Below are 24665 nucleotides of genomic sequence, written 5' to 3'. Positions count from 1 at the left end.
TTTGAGTGCTGCTCTACTTCCCGCCCCCCGCCCCGCCCCGTCTCTCCAGTCCCACCCCCGAAGTTTGACAGCGCCACGCCCATGGACGGTTGGCATTGGCTGTCAGGGCCCTCCTGAGATAACCACCCTGTATTCTTTATGCTCCGCTGCCGCCACTTCTCTCCCTAAGCAGCCTGTCCTTTCCTCCCGCGGTCGCTCGTCGGACGCGCTTCATTGGGTTCGCCTACGACTATCTCCCCCCCCCCCCCAGCAGCCTTTTCGAAATGCGGGTCTTCCAGTCCTGATCCCGACCCCGCCCACAGCTTTTTGATCTCGCACACCCCGCTGTGTCCCCACCCTAGGCTCTGTGCGACTTGCCCCCCTATTCACTGGACATTTTTCCTTGTTTCCCTAAATTCGCTTATTTGAGGCTAGCCTTTGACATCTTTTTCTGGGAAAAGCTTCTGTTTGGAATGCTATGACATCCATGCCTCTCAGAAAGCCAGGTACAGTCTTTTTTCTTTTTCTTTTTTTAAACGATAGAGAAGTGCCTAGAAAGCATTGCAGCCACACCCTTTCCGGAAGGATGCTTTCACTGATCTGGACCTGAACAGGGCTCTCGTTTCGGTAGCACGCTCCCGGTCCAGGCTTTTAAAGACTGTGATTATTTAATTCGGGGATATACCAATAATCAAAAGAAAAAATATACAGCCTTACCCATGAGGAAGCTCAAAGGCTAATATGAACTAGGTGATTTCGGTTTGTAATCTCAGCACTGGGAAAGTGGGTGCAGGAGAATCATGAATTTGAGGCCAGCTTGAGCTGGGTAGTGAAAATCTGTCTCAAACAAACCAAATTAGGGACTGGAGAGATGGCTCAGCAGTTAGCACTGACTACTCTTCCAGAGTACTCAGATTTCTACTCCCTGTTCCAAGCACCCACATGACTGTTCACCAGCTCCAGCTCCACGATGTCCAGAAGATGCTCTCTGTGGGCACTAGGCACACATGGAACCCCAACATATACACAGGCAAAATACCGGTATGCATTAAATAAAAAAATTTAAAACCTCCAAATCAAAGGCTGATGGGGAAAGATGAACAAAATAAATATAAATATTTATCATCCCAGAGAAAAGCTAGTTGGGATGGTGAAATACGGAAAGTGCTGGGGGGGGGGGGATAAGTGTAATGAGTGATGATGCTACTAAGTTTTGGGGGTGGTTTGTTACCCAGCCACAGTTAAGATGGCCTCTGTCAAGTAGGTAATCTCAACTTAAGTGTGACTTCCTCAGGCAGCCTTCTAGTGCCCCCTCTTAACTTGATCAGGATGTTATTGTGAATATCTTTTATTGTTCCTTGTGTCTAAACAGCTACCTCCTTATTGATTCAAGTGTGTGGTTTGTTCAAAAGGCTGAAAACCCACATTTATCTTGTTTCTGACATAGAGAACTGCCTGTCAGAAATCTATACCATTTCCCTTCATAAATCCCATACATATATCAAAACAACACTGATCTCAGATTAAAGAATCCCAGAAACCCTGTCTTAAAAAACCAAACCAAACACACACAAAAACAAAACAAAACAAAACAAAACAAAACAAAACAAAACAAAACCCTCAATAGGGAAAGTCGACACCCACATATCCACCAGCTAGCACTTATCATTAAAACATTTTACTATATTCATTTTGTCTTTTTTTTTTCCTTTGGTTTTTTCGAGACAGGGTTTCTCTGTGTAGCCCTGGCTGTCCTGGCACTCACTTTGTAGACCAGGCTGGCCTCGAACTCAGAAATCCGCCTGCCTCTGCCTCCCGAGTGCTGGGACTAAAGGCGTGCACCACCATGCCTGGCTATTCATTTTGTCTTACGTCTACTTATTGCTTTACTTACCCATCCAACTCATCTTTGGGAATGTTTCAAAACAGATTAGGCTGGGTGGGTGTGGTGGCCCACATCTGTAATCCCAGCACTTGAGGATGTGAAGGTAGGAGACTCAGTCCAAAGCCAGGCTTAGGTTACATAGTGAGTTGGAGCCTAGATCTTAAATGACCCTATTTCAAAAGACAAACCATTGCATCCATACTATCCCGGAATTTTCCTCACTTCCTTTTTTTTTTTTTTAAATGGTTTTTCGAGACAGGGTTTCTCTGTATAGCCCTGGCTGTCCTGGAACTCACTCTGTAGGCCAGGCTGGCCTCGAACTCAGAAATCCGCCTGTCTCTGCCTCCCAAGTGCTGGGATTAAAGGCGTGCGCCACTACCACCCAGCTTCTCGCTTCCTTTTGTAAAAGTCAATATTTGTACCTAAAATTTCTTTTGTGTATGTGTGTGGGGGATTCGAGATAGGGTTTCTCTGTTTAGCCCTGGCTATCCCGGAATTCACTTTGTAGACCAGGCTGGTCTCAAACTCAGAAATCTGCCTGCCTCTGCCTCCCGAGTGCTGGGATTAAAGGCATGCGCCACCACACCTGGCACTGTACCTAATATTTCTATATCCATTTTTTTCTTCTGAGACAGAGTTTCACTATGCATCCTTGGCTGGCCTGGATTTCTCTACATAGACCAGGTTTTTATTTTTGAACTCACAGAGATTAAAGGTGTGTGTGACCATGCCTTGCTCACATGTATCTCCTTAGCTAGAATTCACTTTTTTCCTTGAGGGAAACCACCGCAGGGATTTTGATTAGGATGGCTTCCACAGGCTCAGACGTTTGGATACTTGGTCTCTAGTTAGTCTCACTGTTTGGTCTTGTTGGAGGAGGTGTGTCACTGCAGTTAGCTTTGAGGTTTCACAAGACTCCCATTCCCAGTGTCTGTATCTCTGTCTCCTGGTTGAGTCTCAAGACATGAGCTCTCGGTGCCGCTCCAGTGCCATGTGCCCTACCCTGACTCTCTGAAACTCTTAAGCCCCAAATAAACACTTCCTTTTTACATTCCCTTGGTCACACTGTCTTATAACAGCAATTTAAAAGTAACTAAACCACCACAGAGAACGAAACAAATCTCACTGAGCTCAGTAGATGCATGCTTGTGTGTCCCATCCCTAATATGATGACTTTTTTTTTTTTAACACAGGGACTCTCTGTGAGAGTGACCTCAGTCAAGATCCTCTGTTCTCAGACTCCTAGAATTACAGGTGTGTGCCACTGTGTCCAGTAATCAGATTTTATAGCAGACTCTGAAAAGCATCCGAGTCACAGAAAGTAGAAGAAAAAGAACAGAACAGCACCCACTTTTCTGACAGAAGCTGCAGGCCTTCAGTTGTATTTAATTTGTTGAAAAGCTCAGTTTCAAACAGAAGCAATAGGATGTCCCCCTGGGTGGCAAGTGCATCAAAGAGTGAGCAGATGTGTTTATAGTGATGACAAGCGTTCAGCTGTGTAGATAGGAGGTAGCCTAGACTGGGTGAGGGCAGTGGAAAGGAGTTGGGTTCTGATAGACAGAGCCAGCATTTACCAGGTGACTGTGTGCGGGGAGAAGAGTCAGGATGACAGAAGACGTTGGTCCTGAGTAGAGAGAACACAGTTGAAGAATGTGAAAGAGGGGGAATAAACTTGGGGAAACACCAGGAATTTGAGCACCTGTGGGAATTGAGGCATCTCTTAGGCCCGAGGATGGAGATGGCGACCAGAGAGGGAAAGATGCTAGCACAGATGGAGATGTACTATTGTCCAACACTGATGTTTCTTAGGACCAGATAACAGGGCCTTTGTCTCCATCTGAGATATAAAAATCCACTTCTGAGTTACATGAGTCAGGTGCCCACATTATCTAGAGCCATGTGCTCATCCACAGAGAGAGGGAGAGAGAGACACATTTCCTTATTAGCACAATTAGCCTTTCTACAACAATCCATTTCTTAGACATGAACAGTAAACTGGAAAAATGTTAATTGGGGACAACTTTATTTTTACTCTGTGTGTGTGTGTGTGTGTGGTGTGTGGTGTGGTGTGGTGTGTATGTGCCCCACAGCTCGTGTGTGGAAGTCAGAGAATTTCAGAGACTCGTCTTTGCCTTCCACCTGGATTGAGCCCTGTCCATCTCCATGGGCCAGCTGGCCTGTCTGGTACCTCTATGCAGGTTCAGGAGATCCAAACTCGAGCCTTCACACTTGCAAGTTCTTTGCCCACTGAGCTATCTCCTCAGCCCAGGAAAAACAGAATTTTTCTAATTCAAAGTCGTCTGGCCTCAAGGGAGGTTCCTTCCCTCCTCAACCGCATTCTTGGGGACCTGGAAGGTGACCTGGCTGGAGGAGATGAAGATCCCGGGTCTTTGGTGTGGTCCAAGAGGAGAGATAATTGGGCATCCACTTTCCTGGAGAAAAGTGGGGAGAGGTAGAGGCTGAAGTATGTGCTCACAGTAAGAACCTGCAACAGCGGGTGAGGGGTTCAGGAAAGGGACTTGGAAGAGACAGGCACCAAATAGGGGTGTCACAGGACTCAGGGGTCCAGTATTGTAAATCCTGGTGATGAAGAGTCACCTTTTCTGCTGCCGGAGCTCTGCCCTCTGAGCCCTTAGCACCTGCAACACAGGGTCTTCCTGAAACTCGCTGCCGTCCGAGTCTGGGGAATAAAAGACTGAGCTCCAGAAGGTAGATACAGGGTTTGGATCCACCATCAAGATACCCAAGGGCCCAGGAATCCCCTCACCTTCCGCAGCCTGCAGAAGTCTGGTGGCCTGGGATAGCAAGTCCTCGGAAGGGGCGTGGCTTGAGGCAGGGGGAACCATGGTCAAGGGGTCACCTGCTCCCATCTTGGGTGCAGACATTTTGAATTCACGTGGCTGAACCTCTAACAGCGTGGATGCCTTTGGAGCTGTAGCCGGCTGTGGATCCCCAGCTTCAGCTGGGAGGGTGACTTGATTTTTGCGGGACTCTGTCTTGGACCCACGCCGAGACTCAAGTGGAGGTGGTGGAACTTTGGCTTGAGAAGGGGTGGCCTGGACTTTCCGGGAATCTGCCTCAGATGGAGGCGTATCCTTCGGGCTGTCCAGGAACAGCCGAGCTGTCACTACCTGGCTCAGGGCCCCCCTGAGCTGTGAACAGGGACCCTCGAAAGCTGCAGTGTCTGGCACCGTAGTCTTCTGGTGAGACGAAGTGCTCACCCTCCTTGGCTTGGGGCCCACCTTCTTGGGCTGAATAGAGCTACTCAGCTCAGGTATGGCTGGTCCCTGGGGGGTGTCAGGTAGTGGGAGGGTGGAAGCGGGGGTGGAAGCGCAGGGGGGTGGAGCGGAGGTTGGGGGCCCTGGGATGCAGACCTGGGGAGCGGGGGTGGGAGCTGGGGTAGGTGGTACAGGAAAGGAAGCCAAGGGAGCAAGGGTGGAGGTTAGTAATGTGGTAGGAAGCATCCCAACAGATACCCATGGATTGGCCTGTGGGGCCCAGAGAACCCCGTGGGTGCCGGGGGCCCAGATGTGTGGAGAGGGCCCTGAAAGAGGTGGCCTCTCCATATAGAAGGCCTGTGAGGGAGGAGGCTGGGCCACACTACCACATGGTGCAGTGCAGTTAGGCTGGGTCCCCTGGGAACCAAGATTCACGGCAGAGACAGGAGGAGTCTGTAAGCAGAAAGGAAGAGGCGAATGGTTCTGTGTCACTTCGAGTGACCCTTATTACCGTCAGGCTCACTCTTCCAACTCACCTGCATGGTGAGGGCTGGCGTCCGAGGCAACACCCAGGTTCCATCACCTGCGCCCTGTAGAGACTGTTCAAGCTTCCTCCGCTGCCGCCATTGGTATAAAATGTCTTCCTCAGGCTTAAGTGTTGCCTGGGACGAGGCTGGGTGGGGTGCAGGGATGGCCTGGGATGGCCCCGGGGCTGCTGTGGAGGGAGTAGAGAGAAAAGGGCTAAGGAGAGAGTACGAGGTGACACCAGAAGGCCACTGTGTGGGAGGGTTGGGCAGACAGGACGATGCCCAGACACCACCCAACTCTGTTTTAAAGTGGGAAGCTGGGTTGGGGCTTCTAGCTCTCTTACAGTTTTAATCTGAAGCCTGGGCCTGGTTCAAATTGGTAATCCTCCTGACTCAGCCTGGGCTTATAGGCAAGTTCACTACACCCAGTAGTGTAGTTCTATTTTCATTTTTCCTTATTTGTTTTTTCTTCTCTTCCTCTGTGATTCTTTCAAATTTGGTCACTTGCCTGCCCTCTGCTGGTCCAGCTCTGGTCCAGGTGCAGAGAGCAGCCACAGGGCCCCATTAACATCCAGAAAACAAAGGACCCTCCAGTGCTCAGAAGTCTTTCCAGGCCTCCTTGGCCAGCCTCGGCACCTGTACTGCACAGCTCCATCTCTGGCTCTTGCCTTGTCTCACTATGCAACCCTGGCTGGCCTGGAACTCACTGTGTGCCGGCTCTCCTCCAGCTCACAGATCTGCTGTCTCTGCCTTCCACATGCTCAGATTAAAGAGGTGTGTTTTCGTCTTAATCCCAGCACTTAGGAGGCAGAGGCAGGTGGGTCTGAGTTCAAAGCCAGACTGATTTACAGATCAAATTCCAGGACATCCAGTTCTAAGCAGAGAAACCTTGTCTCAATATCACCCCCACCCCTGCCAAAAAAGGCACCCTGTCTCAGACCTGCTTCCTCTGGCTCATGAGGTAGTCTCACAGAGCTTATGCTGGCCCCAAACTCAGGGTGTAGCTGAGGCTGGCCCTGATCTTCCTGCTGGGGCTGCAGCAGCCCAGCTTCATCTCTCAAGTTTTGGGCCTTCAACAGTTCAGTAGCCAAGCTGCATTGATGAATGCACCACAGAGGTGTTTATGTGCACTATAGACATATTTATATGCAGTGTAGATATGGGTTTGGGACAAGGCATAAGGCTGGAACACACTGAGATTTAGCTAAGCCATATAAATTGCCAGATACTCAACTATTTTTGACCTGCAAAAACGTTCCATGTAGTTCACTGTGATATAAACAAAGCAAAAGAAAAAACAAAACACAACAAAACAAAAACCATTGTGTAGTGATGTGCTCCTGTAATCCCAGTGCTAGGGAGGCTGAGGCAGGAGTGCTGAGAACTCACGGCCAGCGTGAACTACAATGGGTTCCAAGCCAGCTTGGGAGGCATAGCAAGACCCTGGTTCAAAGAAATAAAACTAAAATCAATAAAGTATAATATGAGTGAGGGATCCAGTTATTATTCCTGGTTCCCAGTTAGAGAAACAAGGCCGGGAGAGGCCCAAGTCACACAGCTAGTAAATAGATGAGATCTGAACCTGGCTACCATCAGTCCTTACCTCCCAGCACAGGTTCTTTGGGATTAGAACTCTTGTTGGAGTCCGGATTGAAGGTCACAGAGCTGGGAGAGAGGCCATCGGAGCTGATGGGGAAGGAGGAGCTGCTGGCATCATTGGGATTGAGGGAGGCCTTGCTGTGGGGGTAAGGCAGCCGTGAGGAGAGCAGGGACTGGGTACAGCTGGGAAGGGTGACTTTGGGGAGGGCGTCACCTGCGCTTGAGCAGCCTGGCAGCTCGGCTCTGTAGGCTTAGGGCCTCCAAGTCCAGCAGAGACGAGTTCCATGAGTTCAGACACTGCAGAGAGAGGAACCAGAAGCTAGCCCCTACGCCAAAGGTCGCTGAGGAGAAAGAGGCTCTCTGCAGAAGGCCTGGGGGCCGATAGTCCACCTGCTGCTTGAAGCTTACAATCTACTTCTCTACCTTGGGGGAAGAGAGGCTCTCTTTCCTGCTTTGAATTTTGGGGTTTCTGTCTTTTGATCCCAGGCTGGCCTTGAAATGTCCATCCTACCACCTCGGCCACCCCAGTATTGAAGGCTTAGTGGGGGAAGTACTTTCCATACAGGCCTATGATCCCTAGAACCTACACCGAAGTAACAGAAGAGAATCAGCTCCTAAGCTGACCTCTCACACACACACAAACACAACACACACAGACACACACACATACACAGACACACACAGAGACACACACACACACACACATACACAGACACACATAAACACACACATAGACACACACAGACACACACACAGACACATACACACAGACACACATATACACAGACACACACACAGACATGCACACATACACACACGCACACATACACACAGACACACACACAGACACACACACACAGACATACACATACACAGACACACACAGACACATACACACACATACACATACACAGACACACACACATACACAGACACACACACACAGACACATACACACACAGACACATACACACACACAGACACACATAAACAGACACACACACAGACACATACATACACAGACACACACACATATACACACATACACACACAGACATATATACATACACACACACATATACACACACACAGACACACACACAGACACACATACACACACAGACACACACACAGACACACACACACAGACACACACACACATACACAGACACACACACACATACACACAGACATATACACATACACACACACATACACACACACAGACACACATACACAGACACACACACACACACACAGACACACACACAAAGCCAGGCAGACAGACTTATACACAGACATGCACTACATTTAAAATGTGAAAAGGGAAGATGAAGCTTATCTTCCTGACCAGACCCTGCCTAATCAAAACATCCTATCAAATAGTTCAGAGACTGACTCAAGGGTGACTGAATAAAAGACAGAGACGTGGGGGCTGGAGAGATGGCTCAGCCATTAAGTAACTGGCTGTTCTTCCGAAGGATGTAGATTCAACTCCCAGCACCCAGGTGGAAGTTCACAACTGTCTGTAACTCCAGTTCCAGGAATCTGACACCCTCTTCTGGCCTCCAGGAGCACCAGGCCCACAAGTGGTACACAGACATACATGCGGGCAAACACCCATTCACATAAAATTTTTCATTAAACAACAAGAAGAAAGACAAGGGAGGGAAGAAGGAAGGCAGTCAGTCAGTCCTTCAATCTTACTTTCCAGGGTTATATCTGAGTACCACAGGCATCTTGAGCCACTGGGGCCATCTTGGTTACTGTAAGGAGAAAGTCTGTGAAGGCTTAGGTCAGGGATTCAGAACCAAGAGTTAGGTTCCCCCCAGCACTGTCCAAACATAAGGATCTGGCTCATGTTTGGAAAGCTCAGGCCGCAGTTTATGGTACCTTTTTGAAGGCTATGGACTCTTTAAGAAGTAGGGCCTTGCAGGCACTAGGTACAGGCTCTTGAAGGTATGTCCACACACGATTCCAACCTGCACTCTCTGCCTCCTGGTCTGCTAAAACATGAACACCCCCACTCCACACTCCTGCACTGGCAGCCTCTGAAACTGGGCTTAGAATAAACCTTTCTTCCCTTCTTCCTACCTAGTGTCTTGGTCATATCAACATGGGTGAGAATCTACTTTTTTAAAGAGTTCAAAGTTGTAGGGCTGGAGAGATGGCTCAGCAGGTAAGAGCACCCGACTGTTCTTCCGAAGGTCCGAGGTTCAAATCCCAGCAACCACATGGTGGCTTACAACCATTTGTAATGGAATCTGATGCCCTCTCTGGCATGCAGGTGTACATGCAGATAGAACACTTATACATTAAATAAATCTATTTTTTAAAAAAAGGTTCAAAGTTGTATTTAACTAGCAAATCCTATTGTTAAATTTTTATTCTATTATTAATTCTTTTGAGATAGGATAGTCTACAGCCTGGGGCAGCCTCCAACTCAGATGACCTTAAACTTCTGCTCTTCCTGTCTTTACCTCCTGGGTGTTGAGGTTACAGCTATGTGCCACCATGCCTACTTTATGTGGTGCCGAGAGATCAAATCAGGGCTTTGTATCTGCTAGGCAAGCACCTTCCCAAATGAGCCATACCTCTCGGTCTACAAACCCTTTTTTGTTTATGATGCTTGAAGTTAGTCAGTATCTCTGCTTCTGTCCCAGGCACACGAGAGAGGGAGAAGAGAACACTGTCACCTGCTTTACTTTCTGAAGAGGCGCAGAAGCCAGAGAGGTACTGGACACACCAGTGGGAGACGGACCTGTCACAGCAGATCTTCCTGTAGGCTCACCAGCTCCTGCCGGGAAACCTCCGTTAAATGACTGGGACCAGGAAGAGTGGTGGCCGGGCTCTGCAGGACAGATTTAGGTATACCTGCTGCAAGGTAACCAGTCGAGTCTGCTGTAGGCTGTAGCCACCAAAAGTCAGCTGAGGTCGGGCCTGCAGGCTGGCGGTCCTCTCTGCTCGTGGGCTGAGCTTGGCGGAACCTGTTTATGTACCTGTGAGCATCAATGCATGAGACGGCAGAGGGGATAAGGGAGCCACGTAGTAACCATCCCAACAGCCGTAGGCACATCGCTCTTCAGTTTATCAAGCACCATGCAAAGGTACGCTCAGAAGCCCAGACAAAACTAACTCCTTCTGGTGGATGGTGGTGGCACACACCTTTAATCCCGGACCTTATAGGAGACAGGGGTGGGCGGGGAGGCAGGCAGATTTCTGAGTTAGAGGACAGCCTTGTCTACAGTTAGTTCCACAATAGTGAGAGGCACACAGAGAAACCCTGTCTGAAAAAACTAAACAAAGCAAAAATAAAAATAAAAATAAAAAACTGCTTTTTTCACATCTACCAAAAGCTCACAACTGGCCTCAATGACCTGTTTCTTTCTTATATAGTAATTGTAATGTTTTCACACTTTGTTCTGCAAGTGTGTGCACATGTGTATACATACGCATGCATACAGGCATGGCGCACACTTGAGCAGGCATACTTCCGGGCACACGTGGAGGTGGTTTCCAAGGATCGGATCCACCTTAGGTTGTCAGGCTTTGGTGGCAAGCACCTTTATCCACAGTCAGCCCGATTTTAATTTTTTGTTTTAGTATCTTAAAAATTTTGAGGGGCTCCCCATGTAGCCCAGGCTCACCTCCAGCTCTGCAGCTAAGGACTGCCCTGAAGTCCTCATCCTCCTACGTCCACCTTCTAAGAGCTGCAGCTGCAGGTCTATGCCACCATGCCAATCTTATGTCTGTCTGTCTTTCTTTTTAAAAAATTATTTAGCCCGGCAGTGGTGCTGCACGCCTTTAATCCCAGCACTTGGGAGGCAGAGGCCAGCGATTTCTGAACAGGCCAGCCTGGTCTACAGAGTTAGTTCCAGGACAGCCAAGGCTACACAGAGAAACCCTGTCTTGAAAAACCAACAAAAAAATAAATAAAAATATTTATTCATGTTTGGAAATATGAAACTGAAACTCAGTGCCTCCTTGCGTATACCAGTATATCAGTTAAATGCTATACTGCCTGGTCACAAATTTTTAGCCAGGTACATAACTACTTTTTTTTTTTTTTTAAGAGATCTGTTTATGTGTGTGCCTGTATATATGTGTATGCACCACATATATACATATGCATACAAGTTGCCTACATAGACCAGAAGAAGGTGTCTGATCCCAGAAAACTAAAGTTATAGACTTATAAACCACTATGTTGGTGCAATGGACTACATTTATCATAGAACTTGTGAATACATAATTAGATTTATTTTCAAGACAGGGTTTCTGTGTGTAGTCCTGGCTGCCCTGGAACTTGTTCTATAGATCAGGCTGGCTTTGAACTCAGAGATTGACTGTCTCTTCATGAGCCACCACTGCTAAGCCACAATTAGATTTTTAAAAATTATTTATTATGTTGTATGTGTGTTTTTGCACACTGCATACTTGCTGTGTACACGCATCACAGCCTGTGTGTGCAGACAGAAGACAACTGTCCATGCTCACGTGGAGGTCTTGGGATCAAAAGGAGGAGGTTGACAGGCTTTTGTGGCAAGTGCTTTGACCCACTGAGCCATCTTGCTGGACCCTGGTTTTTTATTTGTGTGTTTTACTCAAGGGATCATTTAGCTTAGGCTGGTCTTGAATTCACTATGTAGCTGAAAGTGCCCTTGAACTTCTGACCCTCCTTCCTCCACATTCTCAATGCTGAGACTACAGGCAGACATCACCATGCCTGCTTTTATGTGGCTTTGGGGATCAAGCCAAGGCTCTGTGTATGCCAGACAGGCACTCTAACAGCTGAGCTACACTGCCAGCCCAAATGATTCTTGACCAACAAAGAATAAGGAAGAATGATTCTGGAAGAGCAGTGTCACTGAGAACCATTTTTGGCCCATGACGGGAAGGACAACAGTCTAGACATAGGACAACAAAAAGACAGACAGAACCTAGGATCCTAACAACTTACACTGGGGCTGCTGTGTCAGCTCTGGTTTCTTTTGTATCAGTGAAACAGAAATAAATGTTATCTTGGTTAGGCCATAATTATCTTAGGACCTTTGTTACAGAATCTTTTATTTCTCTATCTTCCTTTTTTTTTTTTTGTTTTTTTGAGACAGGGTTTCTCTGTGTAGCCCTGGCTGTCCTGCAACTCACTCTGTAGACCATGCCGGCCTCGAACTCAGAAATCCGCCTGCCTCTGCCTCCAGAGTGCTGAGATTAAAGACATGCACCACCACCACCCGGCCACAGGTGCTCTTATAGTTCACTGTATGGAGGAACTGAGATTTCAAAACAACTCCAGTGTTTGTGTGTGATTAATATTCCCAGTTGAAGGAAACTGAGACCAAAGCAGCAATATAGGGAGTAAGTTAACAGGCAGGATTTGAACCCAGGCTCTACAGCCCTCAATACTACAGATGAAATGCCTGGTCCTAAAAAAGTACTGCATAAACAGCTCTGTCTCTGATAGTTATTATGGGATGCCTTCTTCCTCTCTTCCCCCGCCCCCCAGGAATTCTGGTACTCACTTGGCTACTACTGAGTCCTCGTTGTCAATTAAGTTGCAGGGTGGAGAGGTACTTTGTCCCTCGGTGGTACTGGCTGGGGAAGGGGTCCATGAACTAGATGGCCAGGACTCCTCAGACAGCTCATCGGAACTGGCTGCTGTGGCCTTGGGAGCTTGTGGCCTTTGAGACCTGGATGGACCCGGGATTTAAATAGGGAGAAAACATAAGAAGTAAAGAGCAGATCAGAAAGGTGACCTCATAGGGAATGAACACACATAGAGGGAGTCAGAAGAGGAAACATCCCACACTGTTACCATTGGGAGGCTCAGGTAACTATCTAAGTGGGGCTGTGGTCAGGGATCCAGGCACTAGAGAGCTAGACATGGGCACCAGCACTGGGGTAAGGGATTTCTCTTAATCTCTCACTGCATGCCTTCCTTCCCTCTAGTGGTCACTGACAGCTACCAGCCTGAGGCACAGAACTTTACCTAAAAAGTGTCCTCACCTTGTGGCTCCAGTTCTGGCTTCTTGATGGCCCAAAGGGTTGTCCACCGTGGGGAACATTTCCAAAGGGGTTGTCTTGGGAGGTGAAAACTGACAGGCTATGAAAGAAGCAGAGCATAGTAGAGGAGGACAGAAGCTGACAATTCCCATAGATTACTGGAAGAAATGGACTACAATCCCCATGAATCATCACAAGTCCCATAATTCCCATGAGCTCTAAGTCCCATGATAGAGACATAGAAGAACCTAGAAACTAGTAGTTGGTAGTTCTCAACTCTGGTAGCCTAGCAGGAGCTTTATTTTTGAGACAGGGTCTTACTCTGTAGCCATGATTAGCCTTGCACTTGAGGTGATCCTCCTGCATCAACTTCTTGAGTGCTAGGACTTTAAAAATTACAGACTAATGCCAAATGTGTAATGTTCATCTGTAGTCCCAGCACTCAAGAGGCTCTGGCAGAAGGATCCAAAGTTCCAAAGCAAAGGCTGAGGAGATGGCTCAGTGAGTACGATGCTTGCTGCACAAACATGGGGACCTGAGTTCAAATCCATAGAATCTATGGGAAGACAGATGTGGTAGCACAATCTGCAATCCGAGTACTTCTATACAGAGGTGGGAGGTGGATACGGGAGAGTCCCCTAAAACTTTTCAAGTCAGCGAGCCTCAGAGGTGAACATCAAAGAGAAGACCCTGGCTCAACATGGTGAAAGATGAGAACAGACGCCTGAGCCTGTCTGATTTCCACAGGGTGCACACACACACACACACACACACACACAGAGAGAGAGAGAGAGAGAGAGAGAGAGAGAGAGAAACAAGTGCACTCATACGCAAAGGCTGCATAGAGAACTCTTGTCTCAAAACAAGAATAACATTTTACCTGTTGCCTGCCTGTGGATCCTGTTCCTCTAACTGGACTGCCTTGCCTGGCCTCAGTGGGAGAGGATGTGCCTGGTCCTGCAGAGGAGGGGTGAGCGTGGGTTCCCACTCGAGGCTAACAGAGTCAGACTATCAGGGAACAGGCTAGACACTGCAACTTCTTCACACTATTCAGGCAATTAAAAAAAGATCTATTTATTTTTATTTTGTATGCATGGGTAGTATTATGCCTGCATGTGTCTGTGCACATTTATGTATGTGCAATGCCCTCGAAGACCCTGGAATGAATGTGAGTAGCCATGTGATGCTGAGAACTGAACCTGGGACCTCTGGAAGACCAGCCCCTGCTCCCAACCAATGAGCCCTTTCTCCAGCCCCATTCAGGAAAAACCTGGTCTGTTGCATAGTTTTGTCTTGTTTTGAACTGACACTAATTGTACAAGTTTATGCGGCACAGTATGATATTTCAATACGTGTATACAATGTGTTACAATCAAATCAAGGTAACTAATTTCTACCTCTTTAAACATGTTCCAAGAAGCCCATTTCATGACGCTCCAATTAATTCCACGAGGAAAAAAAAAAAAAAAACAAACCCCAAGTAATGTAGCCAAGAATGGTGGTGGATGCCTTTAATCCCAGAATTCAGGAGAAAGAGGCAGGAGTTTAAGGCCAGCCTGGTCTACAAAGTGAGTTCCAAGACAGGGCTGTGCAGGGAAACCCTGTCTTAAACAACAACAACAATACACGTCATTTAAAAAGCACCCATATGGGCTGGACAGATGGCTCAGTGGTTAAGAGCACTGGCTGCTCTTCCAGAGGTCCTGAGTTCAATTCCCAGCAACCACATAGTGGCTCACAATCATCTGTAATGTGGTCTGATGCCCTCTTCTGGCACACGGGAGTATATGCAGAGAGAGCACTCATATACCTAAAATAATAAATCTTTTTTTAAAAAAGCACACAGGGGCTGGAGAGATGGCTCAGTTAAGAGCACCGACTGCTCTTCTGAAGGTCCTGAGTTCAATTCCCAGCAACCACATGGTGGCTCACAACCATCCGTAACAAGATCTGGCGCCCTCTTCTGGAGTGTCTGAAGGCAGCTACAGTGTACTTACATATAATAAATAAATAAATCTTTTTAAAAAAATAAATAAAAAGCACACAAATGAAAAAAAGAATGAAAACAATAGGCAAAAATAAAACATTAACAAAGAGCCACGACGAAACCGTACACAGTACGTTTCCGGTTAAACCTGTTAAGGGAAGAGGGAGGTGGTGGCATGACTCCCAAAGAGAAAGGGGCAAGCCGGGCGTGGTGGCGCACGCCTTTGATCCCAGCACTCGGGAGGCAGAGGCAGGTGAATTTCTGAGTTCGAGGCCAGCCTGGTCTACAGAGTGAGTTCCAGGACAGCCAGGGCTATACAGAGAAACCCTGTCTCGAAAACAGAAACAAACAACAACAACAACAAACAAACAAACAAGAGAAAGGGGCAGTAGAGACTACAATCCCCATGAATCACTGGGCTCCTCCTAAATGAAAAAGTTCATAGACAACACCCCTAGATGTCTGGGGCAATTTGTAAACTAACGACCTCAATTTTCAAATTTCTTTTCGACTCTTCTTCGGCCCACCCTGCGTGAACAAAAGACATGAGACACTCAGAGATGCTGGAGGGCCCAAACTGTGTGCTATCTTGGGAGTTGTAGTTCTCGTGAGATTGGGCGGGAGACTTCAGGCTCATGTAAGCCCGTGTTGCCTTCCCAGGCCTCCTGTGGTCTCTGAAAGAGGACCAACCTCACCTGCAGTCAGTCTGTCGGCATTTACCGCAGCCTTAGCGCCAGCGGAGCTCCTTCGCGGAACAGCCCTGCGCCTACCCTCCTCGCTAAGCAACGCCGTCAGCCCCGCCCCTTTCTGGACCTGCAGAGCAGGAGCGCGGCCTCCAAAGCGACCAATGATAGCCTAGAAAACAAAAGTAACTGGAAAGCGGCCGAGGGGCGTTCTCTCTTGACGAACTGGGAGAGCGTGTGTTTGATTGGAGCGTGCAGCAGTAATTGGCAAGACTTCAGACCAATAGTAACGATCAAAGGCCGGGCTGACGCTTGAAGCGCTCTAAGAGTCCTGGCTTTTACTCAGTCCTTATTTCTAACCGCCAGGATACCTGTAGGAGCGAAGGCCTGGCTCCAGCCTAAACTAACTACTATTGCAGGGCTAACCCGAGACGTCTGTCTTTACTTTGACTGCTATCCCGTCCTGATGGTCACCTTAACCAGTTTCCTCTTGAGCAGCTGGTCGTACTCCTTGCCAGGCCCGGGCTCCTGGCCCAGGTAGTGGGATCAAAACGAGCTATTTCGGGCCCCGGCGCGCAGCCCCCGGGGGCCAACCTGGAGTGTTCATGCTCATGCCCCCTGGCCGCTGAGCACCCGAGGCTGAGTCAGAGGCACAGAATTAGGCCCGACCTACTCTGGGGTAGGGTCTGTTCTGTGTCCTCCTGACTGCCTGGCATGGGTGCAGCATTCTCCAGGAGTCTGTTACTAAGACTGATGCGTCATCCTCAGAGCTGCCAGCCCGGCGGGAGATGGATTAAGAGGACTGAGAACTCTTTGGTGGACTAATCGGGACCCAGGGTCCCAACTGCCACAATGATTAGCCACACCTATAAGGGTCTGCCTCCTAGACCTTTAGCTTCCCCTTCTAGAAATGGAAAAAGGCTTAATGACATTTCCCTGGTGTCCTTTTCCAGGCATCCAGCAGGCGTTTAATAACTGGCCAAGTAATTATTGAAGTTTCTAAATAAGGAATACTAATGGCTGAGTTTGGCCTCAATCCCAGTGTCCCTGAGAGGCCCGCCGCAGGGGCGGCACAGGGCACAGTATAAATCGGAGTCAGCGTGCGTTTGGGCACTGCGGGGCCCAGGGTGGCAGCGTAGGAACAGGATGGAGATCCCCGTGCCTGTGCAGCCTTCTTGGCTGCGCCGTGCTTCAGCTCCTTTACCGGGTTTCTCTGCTCCGGGACGCCTCTTTGACCAGCGTTTCGGCGAAGGGCTGCTTGAGGCAGAGCTGGCTTCACTGTGCCCTGCTGCGATCGCCCCCTACTATCTGCGCGCCCCCAGTGTGGCGTTACCCACAGCCCAGGTGCCAGGCCTAGGGAGAGGGCCAATTCAACTACTAACAAGACTGGGGGCCGCGGGGGGGGGGTGTCTAACCCCGGGCCGGGGGTGCGGGAATGTCTGTTGATTTTTAACTTAGAGGAGAATGTCGCCCCTCAGTGGGGCCATTGGGTGTCCCTTGAGTGCGTTATTCTGAGCCCCCCCCCCCGTACTGATCTTCTGAGGGGGTAAAGGGTGGGGCAAGTGAGCAGGGAATCTGGGGGAAAGGACAAATGAGTCCCGACGGGCTGTAATGTTCCTAGGGTTGCGTATGGTGATGCTGCATCTTCAAGAGGGGTCCTGTGATTTGATGAAGGGGGTCTTGGGCACTCTAAAACGAGGGGAAAGTACCCATGAAGGGCATAGGAGGTCCCATGACCTAAGAACTCTGGCGATGGGGAAGTGGCATCTTGGTCGCTAGCATGGTGGGGTCTCATAGCAGAGACATGGTGACTGTGGAGTCAAGGACATGGGGTGAGGGGTTATAGGGTAGATATCTAACTTGGTTACCACAAAGAGGTGGACCCAGTGTCTGAAGGGGAGGGGGGCCAGTTATTATGAGGTTGAGGTTCTGGTGGCTTAGAGGGGACAGTCTACACAAGTCCTCGGCAGCAGCACTGTAACCTATGTTACATAGAGAGTGCTGGGTCCCAGAAGCCAAGACCCCTATCCGATCAACATCCCACCCCTACCGGCCATGTGTGCAGGTGCCCACCGACTCTGGGTATTTTTCCGTGCTGCTGGATGTGAAGCACTTCTTGCCAGAGGAAATCTCTGTCAAGGTGGTTGACGACCATGTGGAGGTCCATGCTCGGCACGAGGAGCGCCCGGTAGGTCTGCATGCCAGACTGGGGAGCGGGGTAAGCAGGAGGGTAGGAGTCTCAAGCCCATCTCTCCCTGTACCCCACCCTCAGGATGAACACGGATTCATTGCTCGAGAGTTCCACCGCCGATACCGCCTGCCTCCTGGTGTGGACCCTGCTGCTGTGACCTCAGCACTGTCTCCTGAGGGTGTCCTGTCCATCCAGGCCACACCAGCGTCGGCCCAGGCCCAACTTCCGTCACCACCTGCTGCCAAGTAGGGGTCCCAGCAGCACAGGACCGAACCCAGGAAGCCTCTTTAGGCTCTCTTTTAAAAGCCGATCTGACTCCACTGCCCAGCCAGATGTCCCAATCGCTGTCAAGACAGCCCTTCCCAACCACATCTAGATGTCCTCCGGAGACCTTTCCACCCCAAACCCTACCTGAGCCTTAGTAACCTAGACAGCCTCCCTAAGCCTACCTGAGCCCTAGGAACCTAGACACCCTCCCTAAGCCCTCTCCCAGCTTTCCGGCCCGACCCAGGACACCTCTCTAGGGACAACACAAACACTACTGTCACCCCTCAGCCAAGGCTCCCATCAAACTGACCCCACTTTGGGCTTCTATCACCACTCAGGCCTCCTACCGCACTTGTAACCTGTGTAGAATACCCCAAGGTGACACCAGAGTACAGTGTAGTCACCTAATTCTCCACATGGAGAAACTGCATGGGCTTTCCACATCAGCACATCCAAGCCTAGTCCACCCGTCCTACCCACTAGTCCTGCTCTTGTAACCTAATGCTCCTCTGCCCCAGCCCACTTTCCCACTTAAAACTCCAGGCACCCGAATTCTTGAATACTATTCTGACTTCCAAGTCTTGGGAAACCTATTCCCAACTAACCAGGAACCCCAACTCAAATTGTATGGACACTTCAACGTCTCCAGATATGCTAGGCCAATGAACAAGAACCCTTGAGTTCCTCTGTCCCGGCTGCCCATCTGCAGCCAGATGTCTTAGGGAGCCTCCTCCACATCTGCCATTCTCTAAGGTCACACCTTCACTGCCAACATTTCCCATCTCCGCAGGCCTTCCTACCATCAGTCCCCAATAAATGCACTTGAGATTTGTCAACTGCCTTATGTCTGGGCCAGGAACGATGGTCTGGCCAGTGTGGGTTGGGGGGCAGGTTTATTGGGGTGGGGTTATTGGGAAGGTCACTGCCGGTCATACATCTCCCGTAGGATCTTCATACTTTCTGAGTAACGGAGCTGGTTCCGATGAGATGCCTCCTTCCACCTAGGAATGCAGAGGGAGGATTTAGCAACTGCTACAGAGGACACTGGGACAAGCAGCAAGTGAGGCAGGGCACACTCACCTCTGGCGTATGCGTTTCCAACGTTGCATGTTGCGATAGATAAGTGTGGAAGGAGAAGGTTCAGGCTCGGAAGGCTGCATGGACAGAGAGGCTCAGCTGGGTGACCGTGTCCTAGCCCTCCCAACATGCCCTGAAGCTCCAGGCCAGCCTTGGATACCTACTTCGTCATCGGGGGTACCCTGGGTCTCAGGCTGCAGTGGGGATGGAATTCTGGATCTACAGGCATCTCCAAGTGGTCCAGGGGCTGTGGGTGGAGGCAGCTTGTACACATCACGGCTTTTGCTGTTGATGATCTCTGAACCCTGGGGAGACAAAGCCCCAGACGAGACCCAAGAGTCAGAACAGTACATGCCGCTGGGCATGGTAGTGCACGCCTGTAATCCCAGCACTTGGGAGGCAGAGGCAGGCGGATTTCTGAGTTCCAGGCCAGCCTGGTCTACAGAGTGAGTTCCAGGACAGCCAGGGCTATACAGAGAAACCCTGTCTCGAAAAACCAAAAAAAAAAAAAAAAAAAAGAATAAAGTCCTTTAGAAAGGCCGGGCACGGTGGTGCACGCCTTTAATCCCAGCACTCGGGAGGCAGAGGCAGGTGGATTTCTGAGTTCCAGGCCAGCCTGGTCTACAAAGTGAGTTCCAGGACAGCTAGGGCTATACAGAAAAACCCTGACTTGGAAAAAAAAAAAAAAAAGAAAAAGAAAGAAAGTACGTGTCATCGCTCCTACCTTTCCCAGCAAGACGGACATGAGGGGTCTACCCAGAAACCTGTACTTGGAGAAGTCACAGTAGAAGGGACATGCCTTTATGAGCTAGAAGATAGTCATCCTGTTCTAGGGACCGTGTCTTCTTGTCAGCCTGAGAACCCTTGTCTACCTTTGCCAAGCCCAGGGAATTCCATCTATATCTGTCAGCCCAGGGGCACGGGGTGGTCAAGATGCTTTCTTTAAGCAATTGTCTAGGGCGGGGGGTTTCATGTCTACTTTTATCTTGAGAGCCCCAAGAATCAAAGTCATGTATCTGTCCCAGGAATCCATGCCTACCCTTTCAGGCCAGATGAGTTCCAAACCTGTTACCCTCCACCCAGCCCATAAGGTCCACAGGTGCTCACCAAGGCCCCGTCTGGTAGCCACATCTGTTTGCACTTAAGATCCCTGTTCAGCCCTTTATTTTTTAGAACCCCTGTTCCCTAGGAAGCCATATCTATCTGGCCTAGGGACCTCTGTCCATAGTCCTAAGAGCAAATAGCTATCTGTCCTACCTGATTCTCTATCCATTGAGGGGGCCCAGACGTTAAACCTATCTACCACTGTGGGGGAGTTGTTGACTTACCCACCCACTGTTCAATCTGGCCTCCTGATTGAACTCATCCTACCTCTCCATCCTCGGGCAGAGGAGGCAGTGGAGAGCCGGGTGAGCGCTCGCGCTCTCGCACTGTGGGGCTGTTGCGCATCCAGGCGCGGCAGATGGGGTACAGTGGTGTGTTCTCACTGAACTGGGCCAAGTCCACACTCCGGTCAAATAGCTTGATCACGTACGTATCTGGGGTGGTAAGGTAGGCGATAAATGTGTAGTTCCTGGCTCCACACCCACCCTCTCAGTCCCCTGCCTACTCACTGGATCTCTGAGGACCCCCCTCAGGGAGCCCATCCTCCATCTCCCTCCTCTTCTTCCTCCGCTGGTGGGGGAAGCGGGCAGATGGCCTGTGTGGTTAAGTTGAGTGTCAGGCCCGGAGCTGGGGACTGGGAACCTTTTAGTGGGCTGGGGTCCCAGCCACCTTACCTTTTGCCTGTGGCAGCAATGGAACAATCCCTGCAGGGAGAGACATGGTGTCAGGAGGCCGAACGAGCCTTTAATAAACATCTGCTCAACGCTGCCCCCCAAGGCGGAAGTGATGTAGTTCAGGAAGAGAGCATTTGCCTAGCATGGGCAAGAGCCCTGGGGTTCTATTGCTAGTGCTAAAAACAAACAAAAATGAACATCCTGGGGATTATTGGTACCCCTTGGGCCTTGTATCCCACCAATACCCGCCCCTAAGGTGTTAGCCACTTATACAACAGGTATCTTTGTCTATGTAAGATGGTTAGAACTCAGCAGAGAGAAAAGCTACCTAACCCAAACTCTCAGGACTAAATCCCATCAAAGTCCCTTACTTGTTGTGCGTATCCAAGGGGGTTTTCCCAGCCTCTTCATCCAGGCGTTCCCTGAGAACAAAAAAGCACTATTGGCTTAGGGTACCAAGGACCCAGAGCGTGATGCTATTAAGTAGTCATCCCACGAAACATTCCATGGGACACTTTTCACCCTAGGCAGCCTCCAGCCTCCCATCCAGATCCCCCCTCCAACAATCAGAGTCAGTCCAAACAGTTCCCACCCTGTGGTTCCCCAGGCTGGACCAGATTCCAACCTGTCCATGTGGCTCTTCTCCAGCAGACACTGAAGAACGGCATCCAGCTGGTTCCGGGCTTTGGCCATCTCCATCTCTGAGGGTAGAAGGTAGGAATCAGCTCTGTGTGCGCCTCCCACATTCGCTGTGGGAGGCGATCCTACGTCCTGTCTGGTCCAGGTAGTTGGAAAGCAGCTTTAGTGCCACTCAGTGGAGAGACCGACTAAAGACAGAACCAGGGTGACAGAGCCTTAGGCGGGGCCAAGGGCATAGCTGCTACCACTGCTTTTCTCTCCAACACCTACTCAGGAATCTAGGATCTGGACACCTTCCATGGACAGCCCTTAGGGTATTTCCACTGAGGTCTCCTTCTCGAAACCCACTCCGCTCCCTGGATTCTCCCCACGAGGCGTGACTAGCCGGCCCACAGGCTCCTGACTCGCTGTGGGCACTCCTTTCCCAGCCCCAGTCTCAGCTCACTTGGCTTGTGGGAGTCTGTCAATATATCCCCTCCCTACCTCGCCTTTTCCTCCCACCCAGCGCCTAGCCTCTGTCATCTTTTCTGATCCACCTCCTTTTATAAGGCAGACAACAGAACTTTCCTAAAAGAAAGCCAAGCCTACTGGGCATAATAGCATATGTCTGCTATCCCAGCACTCTGGAGGCTGAGGTAGGAAGATCAAGAGTCTCAAGGTCGGCCTCAGCAATGAAAGATCCTCTCTCAAACAATAAGCAAAAGAAAGAAAAAAATACAAAAACAGACAGACAACACAACGTGGCTTTGATCTTCTCCAGCACAGAACCCTCAAGGCGTCTACAATCCTGACCCCAGAAAATGGGGTCTTTACTCAGTCTGGCGTTTCCAAACCCACCCTAGTCCTACCTGCATAGTTGTAGTGAGGCTCCCTCCACTATATGTATTTCTCTCCTCCCACCCTCAGTTCTTCACTATATAGCCTTGGGTTGGCATGTTGTTTGCTAAGTAGGTCAAACTGGCCTTGACTTCAGAGATCGGTCTGTCTCTGTTCTCTATGCCCTGGGATTAAAGGCAGCTGCCAACACAAACAGCCCTCTCTCCACTCACTGCATCTCGGAGGATCCCCACTCAAGCTTTGTTGTTTGTTTGTTTTTGTTTTGCATTTTGGGGTGTACCTTTACTAACTCACTCCTTCAAAAGCCTCCCTAGACTACCCATTTCCCTCAAAGGAAAAGTCGAAAGCCCCTTCCCGGAATCCACAGATCCTTCCTCCTCCCCTCCCATCTCTCTGCCTCCGTTTCCTCACGGCTGCAGTCGCCCTAGATGCTCTGCTGCCCGTTTCCTTCCTACACACTGCCACTCCTCCCACCTTGTCTATTTATCACCCTACACTCTAGCGTTATTGGAATGCACAGCCAGTGAGGATTGATTCCCTGTACTTCAGGGACACACCGCATTTGATGGCTCATGCCCACTGTCAGAAATGGGGAAAGTGAGGTAGAAAAAGAAAAGGACCCTTTTTAGAGGATCCTGTCATATGGGCTGCAGAGAGATGTCGCATACTCCCCTTTTTCACGATTAACATCTCTCTCCTGGATCCCCAGTCCTCACCTGATTTCTCCACTTTCACCTTTACCGGGAACATGCTTTGGGTGCAGGTCTAATGCGCTGGATCAGAAAAACTTGGAGGAGGTGTGGTTCAAAAGCTAGGCGGAAGGCGGGCAGGGAAAGGTCAAAGGTAAGTCTGAGCACCACTGGTCCTCAGGCCTGAGCACTGTCCAGCTGCGACTGCCTTGGCGGCCACTTCCCTTCTTTCCCTTCTGTAGGCGGGACCCTTTGACAACTGCTTTTTCCCACTAGTTGATGAAAACGTCAATTTCATTTGCTGGCCAATTTACAGCCTGTACTATTGGCTCCCCAGCCTTAGGCTCCACCTTCCCTGTATCCGGAAACAAACCAACGACAAGCCAGGCACCTGGGGGGGCGGAGGTGGGGGTTGTGATTCAAACTTCCGGAGGTAATGCGCCTGCGCCGCACAGAGCACTCTGGGAAGCAAAGACTCAGACATCCCAAGGCTTTTCGGGATTTGTAGTGTTATATTTTAGCATTGCCAATAAACCTATTTCCAGCTCCTAAGTAACTATCATAGTCACTGACATCCTTCACAGGAAGATCAATCTGGAGACGGACTGGATCCTTTCTTACAGAGAGCTCGCTAGGTGTATTTCTCAGCTAACTCTCTTTCATTTAAATATTAAAAGCGCTGGGTACTCATCCAGATAGTGAGGATGCTTTAACGAGCAAAACAGGCAAACATCCTTGCTGATAATGTGTCTTATCGTGTAGAGAATAGACGATAGTCAATAAACAAGCCAAAAATTCTAAGTAAAATGTAATGGGAACACACAAATATGTAAAAATACTCAACAGGGAACATCGAAGTGGGGACTGAGACTTTATTATTTATTTATTGCCTCACTCTGGCTCAGTCTAGCCTGAAATTCACTATCTATGTGACCCAAGCTGTCTCTGAACTCCCGGAAGACCTCCTGCCTCAGCCTCTCAAGTGTGTGATTAACACCACCACAACCTGCTGGGTATATGCTTTTTCTTAACTTATTGGGGGTGGGGTGGGGTGGGGTGGGGCATACCTGTAGCAGTCAGATCACTTGCAGAATTTGAGGATCGAACGCAGGTCAGGATTGGCAGCAAGTGTCCCTACCACTGAGTTATCTCACTAGACTCTGCTGAAATTATATCGACACAGGGATCACTACAAACCCCAGCTGGCCTGGAAGCCACAGAAACCCACCATGCCTCTGCCTCCCAAATGCTGTGGTTCCAGACATAAGCCACCAAAATCATGAAATTTTATTTATTTATTATTTAG

The 24665-nt window shown here is 49.5% G+C and overlaps 3 protein-coding genes and 1 long non-coding RNA gene across 10 annotated transcripts; 2 read left to right on the top strand and 2 right to left on the bottom strand.

Annotated features, from left to right (window-relative positions):
• Positions 1 to 270: 270 nt before the first annotated feature.
• Positions 271 to 9911, top strand: LOC115031533 (uncharacterized). Its single transcript, XR_003837183.2, has 3 exons — positions 271 to 485; positions 3058 to 3118; positions 9872 to 9911. It is a non-coding gene; the product is annotated as an uncharacterized LOC115031533 (long non-coding RNA).
• Positions 3866 to 15999, bottom strand: Proser3 (proline and serine rich 3). 5 transcript variants are annotated; one of them, XM_085841896.1, is made up of 12 exons: positions 15894 to 15999; positions 14092 to 14168; positions 13215 to 13311; positions 12731 to 12898; positions 10083 to 10207; positions 9905 to 10005; positions 7423 to 7505; positions 7213 to 7346; positions 5619 to 5797; positions 4632 to 5535; positions 4463 to 4559; positions 3866 to 4296 (listed from the first exon to the last, which is right to left on the bottom strand). In XM_085841896.1, exons 3-12 carry the CDS (start codon positions 13271 to 13273, stop codon positions 4155 to 4157), a joined length of 1992 nt encoding a protein of 663 aa, XP_085698022.1. In that variant the 5' UTR covers positions 13274 to 13311; positions 14092 to 14168; positions 15894 to 15999; the 3' UTR covers positions 3866 to 4154. The 5 variants fall into 5 exon arrangements, with proteins under 5 accessions (XP_085698022.1, XP_085698023.1, XP_085698025.1 ...); XM_085841897.1 differs by having other exon boundaries at positions 4463 to 4544; XM_085841899.1 differs by having other exon boundaries at positions 3866 to 4292; positions 4463 to 4544.
• Positions 16000 to 16216: 217 nt separating this feature from the next.
• Positions 16217 to 19175, top strand: Hspb6 (heat shock protein family B (small) member 6). Of its 3 annotated transcripts, none has more exons than XM_085841948.1 (3): positions 16217 to 16418; positions 16835 to 17225; positions 17947 to 19175. In XM_085841948.1, exons 2-3 carry the CDS (start codon positions 17028 to 17030, stop codon positions 18319 to 18321), a joined length of 573 nt encoding a protein of 190 aa, XP_085698074.1. In that variant the 5' UTR covers positions 16217 to 16418; positions 16835 to 17027; the 3' UTR covers positions 18322 to 19175. The 3 variants fall into 3 exon arrangements, with proteins under 3 accessions (XP_085698074.1, XP_085698073.1, XP_021022326.1); XM_021166667.3 differs by lacking the exon at positions 16217 to 16418 and having other exon boundaries at positions 16432 to 17225; positions 17947 to 18069; positions 18154 to 19175; XM_085841947.1 differs by lacking the exon at positions 16217 to 16418 and having other exon boundaries at positions 16426 to 17225.
• Positions 19168 to 23688, bottom strand: Lin37 (lin-37 DREAM MuvB core complex component). The gene is made up of 9 exons (XM_021166647.3): positions 23387 to 23688; positions 21820 to 21895; positions 21566 to 21616; positions 21195 to 21224; positions 21030 to 21115; positions 20788 to 20954; positions 19581 to 19721; positions 19420 to 19493; positions 19168 to 19340 (listed from the first exon to the last, which is right to left on the bottom strand). Exons 1-9 carry the CDS (start codon positions 23418 to 23420, stop codon positions 19259 to 19261), a joined length of 741 nt encoding a protein of 246 aa, XP_021022306.1. The 5' UTR covers positions 23421 to 23688; the 3' UTR covers positions 19168 to 19258.
• Positions 23689 to 24665: the final 977 nt, after the last annotated feature.

The sequence above is a fragment of the Mus caroli genome, unplaced genomic scaffold (genome assembly GCF_978045245.1).
Source record: "Mus caroli unplaced genomic scaffold, Mus_caroli_1 scaffold_8, whole genome shotgun sequence".
Lineage (NCBI taxonomy): Eukaryota > Metazoa > Chordata > Mammalia > Rodentia > Muridae > Mus > Mus caroli.
Note: the sequence above shows the minus strand (reverse complement) of the source record. Positions and strands in the feature narration are given on the sequence as shown.